Source organism: Nothoprocta perdicaria, unplaced genomic scaffold (genome assembly GCF_003342845.1).
Source record: "Nothoprocta perdicaria isolate Ctin4 unplaced genomic scaffold, notPer1 scaffold_127, whole genome shotgun sequence".
NCBI lineage: Eukaryota > Metazoa > Chordata > Aves > Tinamiformes > Tinamidae > Nothoprocta > Nothoprocta perdicaria.
In genome coordinates this window covers 966848-985220 of record NW_020454394.1, presented here as the reverse complement: position 1 = coordinate 985220, position 18373 = coordinate 966848, and the positions used below count along the sequence as shown (strand labels likewise).

At 40.3% G+C, this 18373-nt stretch overlaps 2 protein-coding genes and 1 long non-coding RNA gene across 6 annotated transcripts in view; 2 read left to right on the top strand and 1 right to left on the bottom strand.

The window, feature by feature from the left end:
• Positions 1–13527, bottom strand: part of CDC123 (cell division cycle 123) — a 29329-nt gene extending 15802 nt beyond the window's left edge. Inside the window, exons 1-7 of the mRNA XM_026033305.1 lie at positions 13422–13527; positions 12885–12956; positions 10958–11015; positions 10117–10149; positions 7731–7826; positions 6909–7015; positions 714–762 (exon numbers count right to left, since the gene is read on the bottom strand). Coding sequence (XP_025889090.1) covers positions 714–762; positions 6909–7015; positions 7731–7826; positions 10117–10149; positions 10958–11015; positions 12885–12956; positions 13422–13495 — 489 coding nt within the window. The 5' untranslated portion in view covers positions 13496–13527. The remainder of the gene's footprint in view (positions 1–713; positions 763–6908; positions 7016–7730; positions 7827–10116; positions 10150–10957; positions 11016–12884; positions 12957–13421) is intronic.
• A 750-nt stretch (positions 13528–14277) lies between these two features.
• LOC112942379 lies at positions 14278–15036 on the top strand. The gene is made up of 2 exons (XR_003248376.1): positions 14278–14350; positions 15005–15036. It is a non-coding gene; the product is annotated as an uncharacterized LOC112942379 (long non-coding RNA).
• A 5-nt stretch (positions 15037–15041) lies between these two features.
• The window catches only part of NUDT5 (nudix hydrolase 5), an 8868-nt gene continuing 5536 nt past the window's right edge, over positions 15042–18373 (top strand). For 2 of the 4 annotated variants that reach the window (XM_026033291.1, XM_026033290.1), the window contains exons 1-2: positions 15346–15394; positions 15767–15872. In XM_026033291.1, the coding sequence (XP_025889076.1) occupies positions 15810–15872 (63 nt within the window). In that variant the 5' untranslated portion in view covers positions 15346–15394; positions 15767–15809. Of the gene's footprint in view, positions 15142–15227; positions 15395–15763; positions 15873–18373 lie in introns of those variants that run through there. The other 2 variants (XM_026033293.1, XM_026033292.1) reach the window with 2 other exon arrangements.

The following is an 18373-nucleotide window of genomic DNA, read 5'->3' as shown; positions in this document are numbered from 1 at the left end:
AAAAAAAAAAAAAAAAAGATAGCAGCACATGAAGAGTTTAAAGCATCATTAACATCTAAATGACTAACCTAAGGTTTTAATTCAGTAACGAACACATATAACAAAATACAACCAAGACAGTTGTTAGCAGTTGGGATGGCCCCAGCCTCTACAGTTGGTTTCTCTCTCTTCTCAGGTTAGATAGGAGGGAAAATTTCTATGAGGAAAGGGTGGTCAAGCATTGGAACAGGCTGCTCAGKGAAGTGATGGAGTCACTGTCCCTGGCAGTGCTCAAGAAACGTGTAGATGAGATACTTAAGGACAGGGTGGTCATGGGTTTATGGTTGCACTTGAAGGTCTTTTCCCACCTTTCAAGACCTTTTCCAAGGTCTTTTCTGACTCTAAGCGACTTCTGATGTAATGGTCACAAAAAATGTGCTATGATTCTATGATTTTCAGCTACTGGGCTTTCCTTTCCTGGCAAAACCTAACAGACATCAGAAGAAAGTACGAACAGCCTTAAAAGCCTCAGCACATCGCTGACCTGTAATTAAGCAAACTCCATGCGGCCTGTAGGTTCCTAACTAGACTTCTCCCCACTGCTCAAGCATACAATAAAAAAAAGAAGAAAAGACAAAAGCAAACCATTACTGGCACAAGTCCAAGCACAAATGGCAGCCTGCCCACCAGTAATTCATTTAAATTACCAAGAAATAAGGCAAATCAGGTCCTACCTCGTAGTCCAAGGAAGGATCAGGCGAGTCGTCAGTGCAGTGAATAAACCTGGGAAAATAAGTCACACACATCAAAACCTGCTTTTACATGTAAAATTTTAGCCACAGGAAAAAAAAAAAAAAAAACTGAGTTGTGAATCGTAAAAGATCCAAGATCCAATAAAAAAAATAAAAAACTTATCAAAAAAGTATATCTGAGATGAACAACCCAAGTCAGTAAGTCACTAACAAGCCTCCTTCCAAGGATTATCAAGGAGAAAAAAAATCATCTTTTTATCTGGTTATCTGGTGTAATTTAGAAGCCCTTGCACAGACATCTAGATAAAAATGAAGTATTTTGCATTGCTGAGTCTTGTTTGCATTATCAGTGCGTTTCCTTTCTTCTTTACTGCTACGCTGGCACAACCAGATTCTCAAAGAGCTGTATGAACTTTAACTCACTTTAACTCACAAACCTAACTCACTCCTTGTGGCAGCTTTTTCTCCTACTAATTTTGATGTTTTGCTTCCTAAACACAACAACTGAGACACATCACGTCCTACAGCACCTCAGGATTATTTTCATTTCCATGAATAAGGGACATAATATGGCACCACTCGACACACTTGCCAGCACAGCACGGCATCTTGCTAAATTAACAGCATTAATGCACTTGGAAAAACAGCTCTTGAGACTGGAAATAAACACAACTATTTGCAAAACTGCTGCAGATGCCAAGATTTTTTTCCCCCCTGTGATTATCTGACTCTGAGCCACCACTCAGGAGCTATCAAGAATGGAGGCAGTGATACCCAAACCAACTATTTATGCTCATTTTTATATGGCAAACCTTACAATAAATCTTGTAACTTTTAAAGGCCATCAAAAGCTCAGGCATTTTCCTTCCACGGATGCTCCCCGGCCCAGCTGGCACCAAGCTCCTTGGGTGCACAGCAGAGCTGTGTACAGGGTCACAGCTGAGCAGTGTTTTCACAGGGCAATGTTCATGCAGCTCCTCGCTGGCTCTGAAGGTGGGTAGATGATCCCAGGGTCTGACCTCGTGTCTAAGCACTGCGTTCGTAAGACACAACAGCTCAACCTTCAGGTTGCAGCACAGACTGTCCCACRAGTTCATTCTACAGGTTTGCCAACAAAAATACATCTCCTGTGTTTCAGTTTAGGCTTTAATACCCACCACAGAGTGGGTATGAGAGGCAAGAGCACATGTGCATTCCCAACCACTGCAATCAAACACATCACATGCATCTGCAAAGCTCTGCAAACATCGAACAGTCACCAAGCCTGGGGTTTACTCCCAGCAATCTCAGATCTGTCAAGATGATAGAAGGAGACTCAGGACGTTTTGCAGTTTTGCAGAAATTCTGAGTATAGCATCACTATCATATGCTCACTATGCACCCCTCAGTCCCCCCTACTCTGACCTCACATAAAAACAATCCTAAATTTTATATAAAAGACAGCTTAAGCTCAGCATGTGGAGCTCTAAAACCCCCTGCACAATCCCTGTACAAATCTATCATTTGGTCCTGTACTACCTCTCATGGACTTTCTGGTCCACTCCACTAAGAGGCACCTTGACAATATTTTACAGTCATCACAAAACACACTTAATTATCGATCAGAAATAAATATCCCTTATAAATATCCCTTACCAAACCCTCAAATATTTAAGAGGGCTTCATGTGGAGGAAGATTCTCTCCCTGCAAGTCATTAAGTGGAGTCCCTGTGTGCATCCCAAGCCATGGTGACTGCTTAGATACTACYACCAAGCCGAGCAAACAAACGGGTAAATATAGAAAAAAACATTGCAAAATGCAGAAATATAATTCTCCTTGAACCTCAATGAGGTCAAAATGGAAAAAGGCAATAAAAGATAAAAACTGAAGCCACTGTCCTCTCTTTCCTCAATTTTGTTTTTGTCAACAAAACCTTATCCACATCCTCCATTTTTCTATGTAAATCAGGGGCAACTGGATGCTGTTGTAACTATGTATTTTATACCAAATGTATTACAGCTCAATCCCTCCATTTCACATGGCCCTTTGATAATTGGAGGCAAAAGCAGAGTTTAACTTGCATCCTACTCAGATCTACGGCTAATCCAAACAGCATTCAGAGACACTTTAGGAATGCAAAATTAAAAGATAACTGGATTCTTTTCTGAAACTTTTGAAAAMCATCATTATGAACACTAGTATGAATGAAGAAATTAAACTCCATAGTTTATAAGCCTTGAGTTTGTTTACAGATTTATATTTAGGTATCAACAAGAAGGATCAAGGCCTCCATACATGCCGGGGTACGTTAAGCTCTAATGCTTGCTCTTAACAGCATAGTTGCTACATGAAGTAGTTACTCAGTTCTCAGTGCTCTGAGCAGGGTGATTTAAGAATGTTTATAAGACCTTCAGTACCTCTCCTGCTAAGAGAGCCATAAACTGAATTGCAAATCATTAAGATTATGTTTTTTCATATTTTGTTATTATCTGCAGAACAATGAAAATTTTAAGAGTTATTTTGTACCTGGCAAGCTCCCTTGCTACTATCTCACCRTCTAATTTAAAAGCGTAATAAAAATCAAGGAGAAATTTCTAACAGTCTTTGAACTGTATCTTTATTTCGCAAATATTGAACTTTACTGGAGAAGTACTCAACTAAGGACCCTAAGCAAATAGGAGGAGATTTAAATAGCATTCAAAAGAGCATCTTGTACTAGACATTCTATGAATTCTTAGTTAAAAAAGGGGAGTTAAAAATCTCAGCAAATACATATTGCCTAAAACCTCATTTTTCACTGTCTTTCATGTGCAAAGGTTTGCCATGAAATAGGTTAATAAGTGTCTAAATCAATGGCTATAGTTCTTTCAACATGACATCCTGAACACCAAGTCACATGTTTATGAGCCAACACTGCCTCCTATCTTCTGTCAGGAGAACCAGACTGTTGTTTCTCCAAATCTCAAGAAGAGGGGCAGAAAGGGGGGGGTAATTTAATTTATTTTCTTATGTGAAATGGGTTAATCCTGTGTGTAGGGTATGTTGTTTGAAGGAACTTAACTGCAGTGGTATTTGCTGCATACATTGGGGTCYGTGCATTTTGGGCACACAATCCCTGCACCTCCTGGATGAGGGTCCTCCATCCATCAGACCTGGCTACAAAAACGCAGTTAGCTGCTCATATTGAAGGTTTTGTCATCTAATTCTTAGCAACCAGAGAACTTTCTGGATCCAATACATATAGAATGCTGATTTCAAAAGCATAATCAGGGTACTAACTTAAAAGAAAAAAAGAAGTACTGAAACATTCACTGGATTTTAAAACTAAGCATAAGATCATAAGAGTCTTAGTGGCTAAACTCCAGTTGGGAGCAGACTTTCTGAATGACAGGCTGAAGTAGACACTTAAGTTTTAAACAATCCACAACACTAAACAGAAAAACTGCATCTCCCCTCATGATCTGTGTGTTCTGCATATAAATAATACATCTGGAGATGTTCCCCCTGCCCAGTGGGAGCTATTTCTCATGCTTTGTTAACATGGAAGTCATTTCTTATCTAAGGTTATCACACAGGCTCCCTTCTTTCCWGCAAGAAAGCAGCCTGGGCTTAAGTGGTTGAGCTACTACTGTTGGACTCTTTATTCTAACACCTTCACCAGCTTCTCAAAGTTTTCAAGAATGAACTTGAGAAGKAACAGGTCTATAGAAACAGCTGGTCAATTAAAACACTGAAAAAAAATCAATTTACAACCCTTATTATTTACATGTTAGTCAACAGTTATTCTGGGACCTGACTCACGCTGCCCCCTCTGTGCTAAGTCAAAGGGCAACCCCAAAAGAGAACATATTTGCTTTATATAAATGAGATATTTCTCCCTATCACTGTAATTATTAAACAACTGGAAAAATCAGACTGCTGCAGGGTTTAACATCCCTATAAGAGCACCTACAGATGTGAAACATTCAGTACATAGGTGAGGTAATGAGCTCGGTTTATAATTTAAGGGACACTACTACATCATTAGTATTATTGCCACTATTTGTACGAGTCCCAAGGTGGGTTTTCACGTCTTAATGACTCATAGCCCAGACGCACTAAAAATAAGGGAGAAATACATGAAATAATACACTGAGCAAGTCCTTAAAGGAACTGTTCAAAATAAGATATTTAATCATTTAACAGGAATACCCATTAGAAATGGATTTTTTATCATGTATCCACAGCGCTAAGTTCTTGAAAGCCTACATTAAAAACTGAAATGTTTTCTGTGAATTCAGTCAAGTAAAAAGCAAAGCTTACTTGAAGCAGAAACAACATTGATTACATTAATGAGCACACTGCTCAGAAGCCTTTGTAAATTTATTCCTATTCTAAGAGGAAAGTTAAGTCATTATTTTCAACAAAGAAAGCGTCGACACCACAAGAGAATCCAAATCCTTAATGCAAATGTACTGAACATGGCTAGGTAAGCTTTGAGTAAGGCTCTATATTTCTTTTTTAAAWGGTTTGTATCAAAGTATTGCACAGCTGGAATGTTCTCTGAACTTGGCAGTTAACAATTACAGTGAGGGCAGCTCCTTGCCCTAAACACCACCTAGGGTCAGCATCCGAAAACAGGACATGATAGGGGCCTAAGATGAGAAAGAAACAGGAATAAAAACCAGAGGTCCCTGAAAAAAGTTGCATTCAGAAGCAGGTCTTCAAATTGCTATGTGAAGTCTTTTCTACCTTATGACCCCCAAAATAGATTCTTTTAACTTAAGAGACAGTTGAACAAAAAAAAGCAGAGTATATAACATTTTGGCTGTGATGTATGCAGGGCAAGACACTTAAATCTTTTTTCATTATCATTCAGGGTGGTATATAATGAAAAYATAGTATATTTTATTCCTTCTCCCTCCTCTGACTAGCTCTTCCAAGTGATTTGGATAGATTATGTAGCCAATTTTCATTTGTTCAGCACTTTATGTCAGCTGCATTTTTAATTTCTGCTTGCTAAGGMCTAGGGAGCTGGCAGATAATCAACAGGCTGATTAATGAAGACTGCCTTTGTGATTCAGCAGTAACTACATATCAAGAAGGACATTTTGYATGAGTAGTTTAGCAATTTAGAAATTCCATGCACAGACTGGACAGCAGTACATGTTTATATCAATATRTAGTATTATTTATAATATTATATAATACTATCAAATATAACCATAAAACCACTGCTAGGAAAGCGCTGTAGCTGCCTTAGCATGTTGGAAAGTGAGCAAGTGGGTTTAGAGGGAGCAATTTCAGGTACTGTCTTTCTGCCAGAGATTACTTCTCCCACAACAGAGATGGTGTCTGCTACGCTCTATGTGGCCACCACTGCTCTCAGCCTGGTGTGAACTTAAGCTGCAATCACTGCTGCTGCTGCAGGGTAGCAGCCACRCTGAGATCCACAGCACAGGAGCTAGAGCATGTCCTCTATCTCTACCACTAAGCAGCAGTGCTGTCTGCAGAGGGTGAGGTGAACAGCAGAGGTCCTAACTCTGCTGATAGGAGACTAAAACCCATGAGAGAAGACACACCAGTATCAACTCCGAGGAATGGGGCCTGGCCAACTCATTCTCCTCTTCAATGTGTAAGCCAGGAGTCCCAAGAAGCATCTACACCCCACCAAGCACCATCAGGTGGTGCTTGCTAGACCCTTGACTGTGTCCCAAACTCCCTGGAATGCGATTACCCGAACAGGAATTCCCCAAGGAGCTTGAAGTACTTTTGGTGATCCCCTTTCTACAATAAGTTAGCAGGTGCAATTTAAAAATGTTGTATTTCTCTAAAACATCTAATGTTGTGTTGATATAAAAGGCAACATTTAGAAGYTGGCATGTGAATCAGATATGGATACTGCAAAAGAAAGCTGTTCCTATTCAACAAATACTCTCTTCATGTTAGCAGACAAAACAGACCCCAACGACACTTAGAATTTGTCTGTAATCACTATTTGTGGTCATACTGTATCTGGATTCAACAACTTTAACCTATGCATGTGAAAAATGTCATATCAGATACTTGCAGTTCTTTTTCAGTAAATAATAAGAGTTTTCAAATTAACTGAAATGCTAATATGCATTCTCTCTCAGAGAGGTATGCATTCCCTTCTCAGAGGCTTAGGGTTTTTTGACTGGTTAAAGTAAGATTGTGTCTGCTAGAAATCTACTTACGGCTGAGTGAGGTCACGAGTAATAAAATCTGAGCTTTTGAAGAGGAGGAAGATGTCACTGAGTGTTTTACACTTCAGAGAGCTGTTCATTGCAATCCAATAGGCATCCTAAATTAAAAAAAAAAAAAAAATACAAAATGTACCTTTATTGGTTGAAAAGAAAACAAACTACAGATCTATCCGCAAATAAAATAAATATTGCATTTAAATATACCACTGGAAACACATGCAGAGAACACTTTTGGGATGAGAGTGGGGTCTGCAGGAAAGCTTCACGAGCTGTTACCACAGACTTGGAATAGCTACTGATTTTCTTAGTTAATATTCTTACAAAAGTYCAGCAAGTCCATTTAAAAACTGAGCTTCCTCTATTTTACTTCCTAGACTGTCTGGACAAAATGCTCCCTTGAGAACGTGACACAAAATATACTTGTGCATCATTAAGGAATMGTTCCAGTGATTAAAAATAATTTGAGGAAAGTTTATTGATTTAAATACCTTTTTTGCTGYTTTAATCTCAAAGTTCTCAATTAATACTCCCAATGAGGGGAGTCTCACCTTTGCTGTTATCTGAGAAGGATACAGGGACTTTTATGTGAAAGAAAGTGCTAGCCAGGGTCAGCCTCACCAAACAGTGCACCATGTAGCTCTAATCCCCCACAGTAATTTGCTGTATCACACTTCACTGATATCTTATCTATCATTCCTCCCTTTATCAAGCTATCAGCCTCTTCTATTTTCCAGTGAATTAAGATAAAACAAAACAATAAAAAAAACTCTCTTGACAATATCTGTTACAAGTTTCAAGAGTCAGCRTTCTTACCCTTGGAGCACTCCAGTTAAGTTTAGGGAAAACACTGCCTCCCAAAGAACTTATTGCTTCTTGGACTTTAGCTGCAAACTCAGGAAATTCTGGAGCCTGAAAGAAAACCAAAAATATAAATGTATTAAAAGTGCTAGAATTTAATTACAATCATCTTATAAATACCAGTAGCAAAACATACTTTATAAGGAATAACCTCATCCAGAGACCATGAAGCAAGTACCCCAGAAAAACAACAAATTTGTAGAATGAATCATTTTCAAAATTCGCAATYTTCAAAAATGTCACACTTTATCCTTTAAAGTATGTTTCTAGTTACTCTCATTACTAGTAAGAGTCCATGAACTTTAAACACGAAACTTTATAACCTCCACTATGAAAACTGCAACAGCTTGTAAATTTGTGAGTCTAATAAACAGYCTCTTTGAAAAAAATTACAATAATCCTGTCAAAGCATTAAAAGGTAGAAAGATCAGGACCGTTGTTATACTTTTAATTGCATTGAACTTAGGTAAAATACTAGGTAGAACTTAGGTAAAATGAATCAGGCAAGAGAGAACATACTGGAAAGAGATGAGATACAGTAGAAGATTTAGACTTATAAAGGATACAACATATGCTGAAATAAATATAGCAATCATTGACCAAGGAAAGAGAAACATCCTCAGGATGCCAAAACTCACAGTAGCATATACTGTAGTGTATTTATATATATATATATATAAATGTGTGTGTGTGTGTGTGTGTGTATATATATATATATATACACACACTCACATAAGGTGGCATAACATAAAAACTAGATTGCTGACTTTTATGAAAGCATTTCAGACACTTGTCAAGATTTTTCATGTAATAGGATCTGCAGGAAACTGTATATAGAAATACTATTTCTGCTTATTTTTAACAAATGTATCTCGAAGATGACATCCAGGTGCTTGTAGTCACACAAATGATGGAACAATTTTATATATTACAGTATCTTCCCTTTGCTGTTCCCTCCCCAGCACAGACATATTTAAACAAGCAAACARAAAAATACAAAAAAAAATACATTTTAGTGCAATGACCTAGACTGAACGTCATATATTCTGATTCATTCCTTGGGAATGGGAAATTCCTCCATGGGAAACTACCTGAAAAACTGAACAAGCACTACTCTTACTTGATTTTTAGAGCTTCAGTCACTTTTAGAAATCATTCCTACAAAAAGCAGAACGCTCCCAGCACTGTGTTCTGATCTAATCTTCTCTAGTTTTGACAGAAATCAGAAGTCATGTCATATACGTAATATTAATATGTACCAGAGCTCCCTGGAGAGATGCTACTATTATGTCATTTGATTAATGCAAGTGAAGAAATAGAGGATCCCTCTAAGGCAGCACAAAACAGATGAACTTTTCCTAAATTCCAAATGCTTGACCTAGCCTCAGAGCAGCCCCTACCTTTTGGGTAGAAAAAGTGAATTTGCCATGGATGGAGTCTTGGAGTCATGGATAGAGATCAAGCCTTTTCCAAGCTTAAAAGCCTGTATATTGTCAAATCCCATTTCTAGAGTATTATTTGACCAAATATTGATATATTTTCATAGAAAACTGCCACAGACACGTGCCACTCCCATAATGAACTATTTTAAAAAGTGAGTTTTTGAGCTCTGTGGAACAAACCAAGGAGAGACGCAGTGAAACCAGAAAAAAATGTGTATCCTAGAAGGGATTATTATTCAACACTGTGTTGAACATTAGGGAGTTAATATGACTGAAATAGTGTTATCAATGGCAGACAAATGATACAAAAGTATGAACTGTAACAACAAAGGGTAAGGGCAAGTTCCAAATAAATAAATAAATAAATAAATAAATAAATAAATAAAATAGAACCTAGTTCACAGGCATCATGATCCTTATTCTAAGCCAGGCATAAGGCAAGAAAAACGGAAAGACAAGAAAAGGAGGAAAAAGATGATGGAAAGGAACTAACAGCAAAGGTACAAGAGCTACAAAAATTGAGCTGCAGGGACTTCATTTCTTCTTCATCTAGTTTGATTAAGTAATTGGGAGACATTCAAAGTGGTGAGAATGTGAGACAGCTCTATCTAGTGGCACACTTCAGGTCATTTCCTACAGTTTAACAAATGTGTGATTCTTGGCAAGGAAGCTTTTTTTTTTTAAGATACATTTAAATTTACTTTTACATTTAAGACAAATTTAAGCCATTCAAACATTTTAAATGTACTAGTATCTACAATGCCATCCATCTAGATGGCCTGGAAAGTGTTAATTACAGCAAAAGATGTTCCTCTAACTCTAGGAATGAGCTTGTATCCGATGGCTGCAGAACCAACACTGCTGACACACCCACACGTCTGGCTTTCAGAGCACCTTACCTTAAGTGTTGTAGTATTCTCATCATCTGACCACTGCCAAAAACAAAAACAAGTCAAAGGTCACTGGTATGAGACATTCTTTACAATTTATAAGAACATCAGAATTTCCTACAACAAGCAGACCAAATAATTGACGTAGAGCATCCGTAATGTCAAAAAAAAAAAAAAATCCTCATCTTGTGTACAGTTGTAAATTAAAAAAAGGAAAAATTGTGAGTATTCTCTACATCAAAAAACACAGAGGATCCCCTGGAAATTGCAGAAGGGCATCAACGCTTAGAGCCAGTGCCTATTGATGCGATTACGATTTATCAGAAATATGAACGTTTCATAAACTGATGCATTCTTATCTGCCTAAAGCTTATCTCCATCTCCAGCACTTCCAACTTCAGACTCCAGACTCAAYAGTTTTCCCTGTATTCCTTTCTCTTTATTTCTGTACCTTTTGTCATCTTGTGCTGACACCACTTTTCAAGACTTTTCTTCTGGGTTACCCCTCTGATCTATTATGGCCTCAAAGACTTTTTCTGCTCCTTGAAATAATCAAGYATCTACTACTTCTATTTTTGGGGGCCTGTGAAACAGCATTAATTTCGATTCCAATATACCCTACTCCTATAACTACCACAGTAACAAAGACTTTTTAAAAAAAATGGGTGAAAGAGCATAAAAACATTTTAAGCCTTCTCTGACATCACTGTACATAAAACCACGTTTCTAAGTGTTTCAAGGGAAATACCATGTCATTGTTAAGTACTATCTTCCCTACAAACTACGACAAAGTGGTTAAATATTTATGTATTTCTCAATAGATCCCACACTAAGTTATGTTTTCACTGACCTGTAYTTCCTCTGCTTCGTTGTCACTCCCCTCTTGAGGGCGAGATGGAGAATCTTCTCTAAAACAGAAACGAAGGGGAGGGAGAGGGAAGAAAGACTGAGTACTCGAGCTCGGCTTGACCACATATATTGTAATCCCATAGAACATATCAGTTATTGATTAATTAGGTAAATTAGATATTAATTAGGTAAATTCACCTAATATTGTGCTGATATTAATTAGGTAAATTCACCTAATATTGTGCTCCCACTCCTTTTCCAAACACAAATTTGTAAAATTTGAGAAGAGATCCTACAAGCTGGGAAGGTTCTTGGGGCCTACAGGGCTGCTTTCACAGTCACTAACTTCTTCATGAAAAGTTCCTTTTTCTGCACCTACGAGATGCTCCACATATGTTGTAAATAGCTGCACTTCTCGGGGCGGGGGGGGGGAGGGAAGGAACTTGATTGTAAATATTCCCACAAAGGTGATTTTGGGGGTTCTCTAGCCAATACCACATAACACAAAATTCATAGAGATAGAACACAGTTACTGAAAAAAAGACTTATTCATAGAAAGCCAGTGTAGCAAGCAGGCCAAGTTCAAATAACAGCTCTGTAGCGGTGTTAGGTAGTTGTTTTTTACTGTACCTCTGCAGTTCCTTAATGCACTTCCACAGAGATTAAATTATCAATTCAGCTTTTGAGTTCTAGAAGTCAGATATTGGCTCACTGAGGTTCAAAGCTAACGTTGGCCTTGAATGTAGGAGGATCACATCAACATCTACCTAAGAGAGCTCAGCTCACTGAAAAATTGCTTTTAAAGGAAAATTTTAAATTAGAAACAGTTTAAAAAAATACCATTTAAATCAATTATGGAGCTGTGCATCCTTCCACTGAGGACAGCAGAAATCATTCCTATGCCATAGCTGCCCATTCAAACCATCAGCGTCAGCTTTTCTGAAGGCTGATTACAAGATACACAGCAGTTGCTAAACAGATCATATAATTAAGTAGAAACAGGTAACAATATTACTGTCTATATAAAACTGTTTAGAAAACAATCTTTTTTTTTTTCCCCAGATACTTCTTGTTTAAAATAAATAATTAAAGAGGAAAAGGCCTTCACCTATATAAGTTCAAATAGTTCAATTTTCCACAATTCCCTTATTTACACATTCTAACTGGTTTTCCTGTGGAATAGACAAAGCACCAGTTAATGTTCCAGGGTGGATTGCCTTCCAAGTGTGATTGCTCTATATGATAATCAAGTCACATAGTGAGATTCTAAGCAGAAAATAAAGTTATTTCAAATTTTGAAACAGTAAAAACAGTTTTGACTGATATTTCACACATCTATCTATTCCATCCCTCTGCATCAAAAAATCTTGGGATGTAGGACCTACATCTTGAGTGTGTATTCATAAGACACTCAGGCCTAGTCATGTGTACAGGTTATATGTATTTAAATGATTATACAAGCTCAACTTTATAAGAACGTATATTTAAGATTAAAACTTTTTACTTAGTTTATCTTATTGAGAATTAAACCCCAGTAATGATACATCATCATGGAAGACACACGACTGCTGCGGCTSAGGCCAAGGCACAGAGCCAGAACTAATGGTATCAAAACAACCAAACCAGTGGCAGTGCACAAAAAAAAAAAAAACTACTGAAAAATAGGTAGGTTCTGCATGGAAAGGTGGAAAAAAATGAGGTAAAAAAATTAAAGACTGTCCCTAGTTGGTCTAGAATCGAGTACAGCACATGGATCTGGGGATCTGAAGTCCTGGCAAGTCCTGTTCACACAGCATTAGGTTTCCTGCAGCCAGACCAGCCAAATTCACAAAACTCACTACAGAAATTACCAAATGCAGCCACAACACAGTGCTGTGAATACAGAACAACAACAGTTACTGAAGGGGCAGCCCACAGAAACTCTTTACCTTCCAGAAACTACAAGCGTTCCGTCATCCAGCAAATACTCTTTCACGTTCTCTGGCAAGGGAAGTATGGTACTGAAGAAAAAATAATAATAAATGGATTTAACTTAAATATTTGTTGATAGAAGGTATTTCCATAGCCGCACGTCCTACTGTCTCACGCTTTCCCACTGAAATACACTTGTTTCCCTTCATCCCTTCCCCCAAAGCAACTCCCCTTTCCTCACCAGGCCAGGAAAGGAGAAGGGATAATAGGGATTTTAAACGAAATGCACAAAAGCGCCTTCCTGCCTCTCCAGGGCCCTTCGAGGCGCACAGGGGCACGGGCACCACACGCTGCTCGCTTTTAAGGCTTCTCAGACACAAAACGAAGTTTCCCTCAGTCCACCCAACGCTCACCCGGCCTGCCCGCTCCCTCGGGACGCCTCTCCCCTTCCCAAATCCCATCCCAACCCCTTCCAACCCCACCGCGTTTCCCCGCACGCCCCCCTAGGCCGGCCCGAACCGGCCCGAAGCGGCGCGGGCCCGCGGCGCGCTCACCTGCGGATGGTGATGGCGCGGAAGAGCGGGTACCACACGGAGAAGCGACAGTTCAGCACCTGCTCCTTCTTCATCCTCCCGCTTTCGCTTCGGCCCGGTTCGGTTCGGTTCGGCCCGGCCCGCTGCGCCCGCCGCTCCCGGAAGCGCCCGCTCCCCCGGAACCTCCGCCGCGGCGCGCGGCGCAGCCGGAGCGCGAAGGGCGGCGCACGCGGCCGCCATCGCCCAACGGCCGCACCAACGGTCGCACCAACGGTCGCTCGGCTCGGCTCGGCTCGGCTCGGCTCGGCTCCGCGCCCCGGCCCCGGCCCCGTACGTGCGTCCCGGGCGGGGAGAGCGGCTCTTTTCCCGTGTCGTGCCCGGCGGTCCATCCGTGCTGCTAAACACGAGGACAGGCACCCTTTCCTCCTCCTTTCCCCATCCCCACTTGTCCCCSTCCCTGCTGCTTTCCCATCGTTTTCTGCTAGTTAAATGTTTTTGCCGCCAGGTTCGTACTGGTGAAACGCAAACGCATGGACGTGGTGCAGGGCAGCGGGTTAAAGGGATTTAGAGGCTTTTAGTTGCCTCTGTCCTAAGGACCCATCTTCTGTTCAGGGGCTGTGGGCTGAATTGTGCATGAGGTGCTTGAGAGGTTCCTTCCACACCTTCCTGAGTGGGACCCTCAGATATTAGGAAACTTCCTTATTTTATTTTGCCCTGAGCTTGTCAGGACACCGTGGCTGCGTTTCCATTAAATCCTGATGCTGGCAGCCCAGATCAGATAAAACCACCCGAAAAATGGGTGTAGGAAAACCCATCCGAGGCCTGGGCCGTGGGCTGTTCTGGAACCTGACCCAGGTTCCTTTCGTTGCAGCTTCTGGATTAATGTTCGTTGCAGCCGATCTTGTTGATGGGATCTCAATCGTCTCGCACCTCTTGGCAGTCTGACTGATGTGAGTAGCCAAACTGAGGCCTTCAGGCACCAAATGATGTTTCAGCTTTCTAAAAACACGAGATTCCCACTTGTGTACAGCCAATTGAATATGAGAAAATACCTTTTTTGGGGGGAAACCTTCTAAAAAGTAATTCATAGAGTCATTGCACCCCCTAGTGGATTAAATCAGAAGTACAAAGAGCTTCATCTGACAAAACTGTTGATTTAAGAAAGAGCCTGCCCTGTTACCTCCTGAAGGACTGGGCTAATCTGTTAGCTGTATTCCTGTYGTCGCGCTGTTAACCAAAAATATTTTGTCCTTTTTGTTCCTTTAAACTGTTTTGTGAAATTAAATGCAAATCTTATATATAAGCAATCAGAAGTAGCTGCATGCTCTTAACGTTTCCAAATTTGCAGTAGATGTTATGAGAGAAGRATAAAGATGAGGTCAGAGGAAGAAAGTGCTAAAAGCATTTGCTGTTCCGATACTGTGCATTGCCCAAGACCCCACAGAGCCTGTTCAAGCCCAGCAGAAATCAATGAGGAGCTTTCTGTTGACTTTATGAAATGTTTTTATAACCTTTAATCAACTGAGAATGACAGAAGTCTCAAAGATCATCTTGTTTCTCTTGGTGCTTAAACTGGTTTGCTTCTTTACGTTGTCTCTTTATAGATTTTCACCCCCTCGGTGCTAGAGGTTGAAGATGAGGAGCCTGGAATAGCAGCCCCTGCTCTGGAGGAGCCCAGAGCTCTGCAGTGACACCAGCGCCTCGTTGGGCTCCAGAGGATGTTTCACGGATCCTKGTGAAGGTCCAAGGCACCTGCTGCCCTCCTGCCTGCCGGGCGATTCGGTCGGGACRAGGTAGGAGCATCTGGTGACTGTCTTTTCTCCCCAGGGAGCCCGAGGCCTCGCGCTGAGGCCACCTCGTGCCACCTCAGCTGGCTACGTCCCGGTGCCTTTCCTGGCTTTGTCTGCTGGGGAAGGACGGGATTGCTCCCGGCCCGGACGCATCCCAGAGGTGGGCGCAGCGGAGCTGCCTTCCCTGCGGACACCTTCTACTCGGCAAGTCCTCCTGGCCCAACTKTTCCCGCTTCTGCTGTGCTGTGCTTAGGCCTGTGGCAGTAACACTCCTGMCAGGGAGCTTCACCAGACCAGAATGAAACATTTTGACTAAAACGGAAAAAAAAGCCTTGTCCCTGCATGGGTCTAACCACACCTGAGCTTTGAACAGTTAAGTTCAAAGTATTACGAGAGTATTACGAGTGTTACAAGATACCCAARCCAAGGATTTGCCCCAAACTTCCGCTCTGAATTCTCTGCCTTTGAGTCACCCATCCCTAAGCTGCTTCAGGAGCCCTGATTTGTTAATTTAGAATGCAAAATCAACCCTTTAGCTTTACTCTGAAAGCAAATATTGACTTTCTTTCATAGTAGCCTGGACTTTGCACAAGACAGGGGAAGCCTGACATCCCTGAAAATGGCAGCTGAGACGTCCACGGAAGCTCCAAAAACTGCTAAACAATCCATCCTCAAAGAAGAGGTAACAGCGTGCTTGGTTCAGAYGCGGTTTATTGTTAAATTGTGATTATTTAAGACTGTTCAGAATGTTTGTGAATGCAGAGTAGGAAAATGTTGTAGGTGCTCTGTGTTTGTAAAATGTATTTGGATAAACCCCTTTTTTTCTGATGATYGTACAGCTAAAAATGATGATGGGCAGATGAAGGCTTGGCAGTTCTTTCCATAAAATTATCGCACAAGTTAGTGCAGGAAGAGGAGTCCATGGTAGTGAGTTATTCAAAGTACCGGCTCTGCATCACTCATTTTACAGCAGTTTTTTGGGTTGTTTGTTAAGGCTCGTTTAATGTTTAGAAAGTAAAGTTGCTGCCTCTGAGAGGCTGCAGAGCTGGGTGGATCCTGAAGCTGAGCCCCTTTTTTAAGAGGAATTGCAATCAGATGCTTTAATATTTATGATTGTTCCTTTTTTTGATGCTTTCCGAAAGAGTTGGAAAATACATTGCTGTTCTAAAGACATTACTAAGYAGCTAGTAAAGGTTTTTCAAAAATTGCTCTTACGTATTATCTGTTATCTTCACTGAATCAGAAAACATGAGGTCCTAGGGAGGGAGTTCTAAGGTATGCAAGGTGCTTATTTCACCCTAATTAAAATTGTACTATTTGTTTCTGTTCTCTTTTAACTGAGCGTTTAAAAGTTCAGTAAACATTGGTGTTAAATGCAGGTTTGGCAACAGTTTTACACGTTTCTAACACCAGTTCTACATCTTTTATTTAGCCTGCCTTCCTTGTATGAAAACARTGTTTCAATTTCTTTAGATTTCCATTTACCAGAACCTTTTGAGGGAAGAAGAGATTGCCAGTTCTGCTTGGGACTTCTTCTCCGGAGTGCTGTTCTTTTTTTTTTTTTTTTAAATGCTCATATTTCCCAAGCATAAAGGATTCATTTTTGTAAACTTCTCAGATTGTTTTCCTAGAATATGTCTGCAGGTTGTACATGTCCTTGCCTTAGAACACGTTCTTGCAGGTTACATTTTAAACTCATATATTTTTTTTTTTCGCCTCATAATGGCTCTTAGTTTCTCTGCTTTAGGATATTGTCCTCTTCAGAGTCGTTAAAAGGCTGTAATTAGATCTCCTACTTTCTAAGYACTGTAGCTTTCCACTCGTTTTGTGGCTGGGGAGAGTGTTTCCCATCCCAGGTGGGAAATGTGTCTCCTTCCCACTGCTTCAGTAACCACACGGCCCTGATCTTGGAGCACCTTTTTCTTGACAACCCACTGTTGGGCTATTGTGAGCAAAAGGGTATTTTTGTGTTTGTTTTTTGTCTGTTACAGGAATAGAGAAAGCCATAAAACCAGCTCATTCCAACGCTGTATAGCTAGTGGAAGGCATTCCAGCAAGTGTCCTTAGGCCTGGACTAGGAGATTTTGCAAAGCTAAAGTTCCAGCCCTGTGCCTCCTCCCAGACAATTTGATTGGGCCCCCAATGAGGGGAGTTGCAACCAAAATKGGCTTTTTCTTCCAGGGAAGCCAGGGCAAACTGGCAGCTCTCTGTTCTCACCCTGCAGCAAGAGTTTCACCTAGATTAGGGGATTCTGGAACACTGCCAGCCTAAATATTTATGCTCCGTGGCCTATAGTACATTCATTATTGCCTCATTCTAATCTAGTGACCTTAGGGGCCAAAAGTTGTTCTTAGGAAAACCTGGTGAAAACAAGACACTTTATTTGACCTTTTGTTTTGTACATGTAAAACCCACATTTTTTTCCTTTTTCTTTCTTTTTTTTTTTTTTGTCTAGAGGTAGGTCTGATTTATTTTACCAACCTGGAGATTTGAGCCACCTTCCTGTGCTTAGCAAACAASGCGTTGGCAGCAGGGCTAATGATCTGCTAGTTGGGTTGAATGCTGCAACAATGTGGGGCCCTGATCAATATCTAAGGCCTTTGTGTTGGCTGCAATGTTTAACAAAAATCATTAATTGAAAAGGCTGCATTTGGCTATGGGCGTGTTTGATTCACTGAAATAAACAGGTTCCTCTCCTTGCACAAAAGGAGGAAAAACATAATTTTCAGCTTTCTTTACTGGATCTTCACATACTCTAGTTCTGTTTTGATTTAGGAGTGCTAAGCTATTTCTAATATCCTGGAATCCTTACAGATTGACTTGCATCTAAAAAAAACCATAAAATATAAATTTATCTTCTAGGTATTTTTGTGACTACAAATGCTTTGGAAGGCCATTTTGTGACTACATTGCTCTCCTTTTCAAGAATTTCCATTACGTGGAAATATTCTAAAATACTTTTATGTAAAAGTAAAAAAAAATGTTTTTATTCTTTTTTTTCATGGTTTCTTTTTTATTGGTGAATCTCTCGATAAAAGTTCATGATGTAGCACACTGCTACATCACTGCTCCCTTTTGCTCTTTGGCTTGCACTGGACAACTGCAATATTCTAACCACATGAATTGTTCTCAGCCTCCAGACCTTCATTTTTTGCTGCAATTCCTTTTTTTTTTTTTTTTTTA